The sequence below is a fragment of the Magnolia sinica genome, chromosome 12 (assembly GCF_029962835.1).
Source record: "Magnolia sinica isolate HGM2019 chromosome 12, MsV1, whole genome shotgun sequence".
NCBI classification, from domain to species: domain Eukaryota; kingdom Viridiplantae; phylum Streptophyta; class Magnoliopsida; order Magnoliales; family Magnoliaceae; genus Magnolia; species Magnolia sinica.
The window spans coordinates 59,093,226-59,099,379 of record NC_080584.1 but is presented as its reverse complement, the minus strand read 5'-3'; the positions used below and the strand labels follow the sequence as shown (position 1 = coordinate 59,099,379).

Below are 6,154 nucleotides of genomic sequence, written 5' to 3'. Positions count from 1 at the left end.
TACTTTAATATGATGTTAGTTTAATTCATCAATTCTTTTTTATCATGCAGGTGTGATGTTAGTTTGCCTATCAGCTGTGGTTATTGTTCGATAATCGAGAGTTACTTAGCCACCAGATTTACCGGGTCTTTTTCTATTACCGAAGACCCTTGAGATATTTTTCATTTATGAAACATAGTCCCACTATTCTGAGCATATGTGTATGGTCAAAATTACTAACTATACTTAGTATCTACTATAGCTTAAACAATAAGATAATCATAATATACATCACTCATAATACAATTACAACATCAATGAAAAATGGTTGTCATGGAATATACATGCTAATTTATAATAAAGATATCGCAATAACCACATATTTTGTAATATATAATCAAATATCACTTGTACAAAATAATGAGTAATATCATGAAATGCACATTAATATATAATGGGTCTAAAATATAATGATAACCATCAAGCCACCCACTGCTTTCATACTATATTTACATCCACATAGGATACTTTATTGTTGAGGTTTTGTCGTTGCCACAATAGAAATCGGCCTTAATTCAAGTATTCTCTCTCATGGCCAGCTGTGAGGCAGACTCATTCAGCTGACTTTTAGTCTAGAAGAAAATGGGCCATATTGCCATACTTGCACATAAAAGTATGCTAACAATAATGCACTTGCATGGTATTGTTTATTTGTTTTTCCTCTAGTCATGGGTTTTACTTCAAGAGATGTAATTAAATCTTGTGGTATGTCATGGCCTATATGAAAACATATCCTCCTCACATATGGCACTCGTGTAAGGCCATGTAGAACATCCAAATTGTGCACCTAACAATCTCAAAAATCATGTTGATCAAGCAATTCTAATCATCCAATTGATGATTATCAAATGAATGGTCAAAAACATATGCTCAATGTAAATTTCCAACTATGGTCCATTGACAATTGCTCAATGGTTGAAAGGTCTCAATTAATATATACCCACACCATATGTGCGTTGGTAAGTCACCACCATCTTTACGCTGCTGGTGAACTATAACAGGGTTCTAGCCCATAATATAAGCTTGTTTAATTTCTCATGGTGGCATGCATCTTCTGTTCCATATTCAATATCCATGCGTGGCCCACCTGATGAGCGGGCTAACCTGAATTCTAGGTTACAGCACGCATCCCAAGAGTATTAGGGTTGGCAATGGGCCAGGCAGCACCAATGGCCTGAGCTCCTTAAATTGGTCCAAGGACCCGGCTGGGCTTGAAATTTAGACCTGATGTCTGGGCTGGACTAATGCTGAATAGCCCAACTCAGCCCATTGACCCGTCCAATCTTCAATTATGTATCGTTTACAGAAAGAAATAGATCCCGTTTGGATGCAACTCTCAAAATGGGTTCTTTAACAGGGACTGCTTAATAAGCATGCTGGCTCTCTTGCATGTGTGCCATGTTAGCACATGCGGGGCGATTGTGTTTAACACGAGAGACGCCTAATGAAAAACAGCTTTTCCACATTTTATTAACATTTCATCACTCATACAAGGATTAACGATACAAAATCGCAATTCAATAATGATTAATGATACAAAATGGCAACAATCTTATTCATAGATACTGGAAAATGAATATAGAAATAAGACAGAATCGGACTGTCTTCTATCTGGTATAGGATTTGAAAAACCATTGGCTTATTGCCTCAAATGATTACATCAACTCAAACAATCTAGCCGTTGATCAGTTGATCACTGCACAATTCTTCCTGATTTCGCCAGCATTGCCTGTTAGCACACTGATGTTGCCCATTTTCACCATAGACACTCCAAAATCGCTGAAGAAGCTTGGATTGTTAGAGTTGATCTGGAGACCAATGTAGATTTTAGTTTCATTGTCGTCAAGGAGTGCGGCATCAGACTGGAAGAGGCCTCTTCTTTTCGCCACGACCTTGTAGTAATGTGTGTCGAATATTTTCGAGCTTCCTGGGTCCATCTGCACAAAGTCAGTGACATTCCCCTCCGGGCATAAGGCCCGTAGCCTCGTTACATAGTTGGGATCCATTGAGGGGTCCACATCACCCTTCCCAGTGAAGTTGTAGATGCGGTTGTCAAATGACGTGCAGTGGCCGATGCCGATGGTGTGGGCGCCTGAGGAGAATGATTCTCAAATAAGATTATTTGTAAAAGTGGAGGGTCCATGCAAGCAAGACTGGCATCACAGCTCAAATGTGCTGATGGCATGTGAGTTTGAAACATAAGATGCACATCAGGACGGTCCCACTATTTTGATGCCTATGACAAAGATTAAGTGGGTCTTGATCATAATGTGGAAGGCTCAAAATGATTGGCCTGAGGTCCACATTCGATATATATTCATGGTCCACAGGAAAGTAGACCAGACTCTCTTTTGAATGGGTGCAATCACATGGTGGGTGCCTCCTGATGAGCGACGTGGTCTCACATAGACATCAGTCCCATGAAAGTACCCTGGTTTTTAACCTCTCTGTTGTATTTGTCAATGTAGTTGAACTTGCACCTAATAGGGAATCCCTCCTAGGTGCACTTACGACTTCATCTTGCATCATTTGAGATCTGAACCACTTATCATGTCAGCCCCATTATGTAGATTTCATGGGAATTACATAGTGAGGCCCACCCAATAGGTGGTTGTAGCTCACTCGTCGGCATATGGAGCTATACGTTGAATTTGCATTTTGCAGGTTGAGTTCCAATAGAAGATGGTGACAAAAAAAGGATTCAATTGTCATCATACCTGATAGTACTACCAAGTCCTTCACAGATAGACCTTTCTGTTGAAAGGAAGCTTTCAGTTCAGTGATGTTAAAGAATGGAGGGGGTAGATTGGCCAAGGCTTCAGAAGCCAATGAAATCCGTCCGTCTCTTCGCCCGGTCGGAACTTGCCAAGTTGGTCCCATGCTCTATAGACATTCGACGGTTAGTAAAACTAGGTCTTAGGATGTGTTGGGATGGGAAAGTGAATTGAATAGTGAAAATTTCAGTTCAGTTAGATGAAATGATGAAAGAGGAACTATATAATAGCCAACTTAATTAAGCATACGCATTGTATACACTGATTTTTCAGTTTGAATAAGTGGGCCCAATGGTTCAGGGATTGAGGCTGTTTGTTTGATTTAACAAGGCACAGATGGACCATACCCAAACAAAGCACCAGATTGGAAGATCTTAACCACTAATCATGGGCTTTTTCTTTGTTGATTATTGTATATGACTATATTTCTCTTCTTGACAATCTATTTCATGCCATGAACTGAAATTTAGAATTATCCTATTGTGGAGATCTTTGGGTCATGGTCTATCTGTAATTGGGTCCATCAGACCAATGGTCTGGAACTCTGAACCATGTGTCCACTTGTACAAACTGAAATCCGCATATAGTGTCCATATGTAATGTAATTTCTTCAAGTTGTAATGAAATTTCCCAACATTTTAAGATCCACGACACAAGGCCACAAGGCTATGCAATGAATATTGGGTCTTTGCTATGTACAAGTGGGGGCATGTGGTTCTGTAATCAACACCATTTATATCATATCATAGGCACTACTATCAATGGACCATTTCACGAAAAATCTCTCAGGTTGAAAGATCTAAGCAATGCAACAGTTAGCACTTAAGCAGGAATGGAAGTGATGATGTCGACCACAGTCTTCCTCAAGGATAACTGCTCTGAATTCATGGAGTTCTCTGGATTGCTCATAGAGTTTCTTGAATCCACGAGGGATAAAAATAGAAATAAATTCTAAATAAATTAGAAGTAAATTGATTGATAATTGTCTAATGTTTATGTTTCTCCTTACACCATTAATAAATAAAAAAAATTAAACCAAAATTCCTAATTACAAAATAAAAAATAAAAAATAAAAAAATAAAAATTCTAACTCTAATAAAAATCATAATTATTGTAAAACTCTTTTAAAGCTTAATTTCTAAAAATAAAATTTTCAAATAAACTTTTGTTAGAAGAGTCCTAGCATAATTACAAGTTATTTCTTAAAAAAGAAAAAAAAAATCTAAAACTTTAAAAATGAAATAAAAAATATTACAAAAATCAGAATTACTAAAAATAATAATTTTTCCTTAAAATTTCATTTTTGAGTTGAAATGGCGCGTTTTCTGATGAAACGGACAGACATGACCCATGTTGTGGGTTGATTCGCCTGAATAGCCTGTTACAATAAAGATTGATAGGTTGTGTGCCCCATAATGATACCTAGATCAAAAGTTATGGCTAATTTACGGTTCACCTTCTTTTGGTCCAACCATGCTAGGAATGTATCTATGCCGCGTCCTACATCAGCACTGCTTCCGCGTGCATATCATAACTGTTTATTTGTAACTACACAGGGGGTGAGATTTTCATTTCAAGGAGATTTTAAGGGCTTTGTCCATCCATGGAGGAGCCCATCAGATCAACGATCCAGATCACATATGCCCACTAGGGCAATCTAAAAAGTAAAAAGAACATGGAAAATATGCTTATCCTCTGGCCCATAATCATATAAATCCTATCCACATTGAGGAAGTAGTCTCTCAACATGGATAGTAATGAATGCAACTACAATTTGATCATTTCCTCTTTATAGAACTAAATTATTGCGATTTGTTTCAGTAGCGCATCCAAACATGGCCTTATTTTGTTGATGAACAAGCAAAACAAAACCACCTATGGAAAATTTTCTTACCAAATTCACTACATCCCTGGCCACAAGGGCTAAAATGTCAGCACAAGAAACAATCCCCGGACACGCTTTCTCCACTTCAGCCTTGACGGCATCGATCACTTGGAACCCTCGCAGGGTTAGATTTGGGATTGCAGATTTCTCTGCCTGGTTCGTCGCAGTAGAATTTATGAGCACGGAACCATCACATCCCTGTATACAAGAAGCAACTTGTTAAGTGGGCCAAAGATAAATGTGGCCATGTGACTGATTACTGCACTTGAGAGGACATTAGCAACATATCCCATCACTGTGAGACATGAGCCACTCGTCAGGCATTCCCACTGGCCCACCAATCAGGGTGGAAAACTCAACTAGTGGACCACAAATTGAACTTTAAATCATACATGACCGGTCCACCTGATGAGAGAACCAGTCCAATTTGTGGGCTAGGGCTCTTCCGTTGTGGTATCCACAAGATGAGAAGTGTAGATCCAGTGTGCTTGTCAGTAAACCTGTGAATTCTGATGGAAGCCATAAATCTTTCTCATTAGAGTGGAAAAATCTAAAAGCGGGAAATGAATTTTGAAATTCCTCTGAAATCCAAATGTGACCATAGTACAAATATAACAGAATAAAAGAGATCAAGAACCAAAATGCATGAGATATATTTATAACGTTTTCCTTCTCTACTAAGCCCACCTTTGGATGCAAGATTGAATTAAATTGCAATTACCAGCTGCGAAAAAAAAAAAAAAACGGAAATGACCAAATTGCTACTATGTTACTTTCAAGCTACATTTGAAAGTAATAGAATTGCATTCCTCATTATGAGCATTCTATAGTAACTGTAACTTGGTCATTGCCTCTTTATCTAACTGATGAATGCAATTTAATTGGATAATGCATCCAAACATGACCTAAACTCTTCCAAGCATACCCTAACAAAACAATCGTGGAAATGAATCCTTAACAAAGGAGCTGCAAGGGAAGGCGCTTTCTGGATGAACTTAGCCGTCGTTTTTCTAACGACAGCCTCCACACTCGGACATGTCTTCTTGTAGAAACCAACTTGCAATCCTTGCGAATTCGCTGATTCTAGGATGAAAAGAAGAACTCCCACTTGGAGTAGGAACTTCAAGAGAAGCCTGGAAGCCATGACTCTAATAGAATCCAAAGCGTGATTAGAATCTGAATCCTGTAATGGAATGTAACCTAATTCATGCTTATATACTTGAGTTTTGGAATTCCTGAACATGTCAATGCAAGTCTGTCCCCGGATAGAACCTACATTCCTAATGATTTTTTAAGCAGTGGATTAGGACAAGATTTCGGTGATAGTTCACCACTATTTTTTGGATTGGTGATGAACTCATCCAGTATACATGTGAAATACAGGCAAGGAAAACTGGGACATCCAATCATGGCCCAAATTGGGTTGTAGAGTGAAAGTTGTAGAGTGAAAGTAACC

At 38.4% G+C, this 6,154-nt stretch overlaps 1 protein-coding gene across 1 annotated transcript; it reads right to left on the bottom strand.

The window, feature by feature from the left end:
- Positions 1-1,724: 1,724 nt before the first annotated feature.
- Positions 1,725-5,854, bottom strand: LOC131220545 (peroxidase 27-like). The gene is made up of 4 exons (XM_058215394.1): positions 5,624-5,854; positions 4,708-4,896; positions 2,757-2,922; positions 1,725-2,131 (listed from the first exon to the last, which is right to left on the bottom strand). Exons 1-4 carry the CDS (start codon positions 5,840-5,842, stop codon positions 1,725-1,727), a joined length of 981 nt encoding a protein of 326 aa, XP_058071377.1. The 5' UTR covers positions 5,843-5,854.
- Positions 5,855-6,154: the final 300 nt, after the last annotated feature.

Coding starts and splice junctions, on each gene's coding strand:
- LOC131220545 (XM_058215394.1), bottom strand. CDS start 5,842: ATGGCTTCCAGGCTTCTCTTGAAGTTCCTACTCCAAGTGGGAGTTCTT. Junction 4,897..5,623: donor TCCACGATTGTTTTGTTAGG/GTATGCTTGGAA, acceptor TCTTGTATACAG/GGATGTGATGGTTCCGTGCT. Junction 2,132..2,756: donor GGACTTGGTAGTACTATCAG/GTATGATGACAA, acceptor CATTCTCCTCAG/GCGCCCACACCATCGGCATC.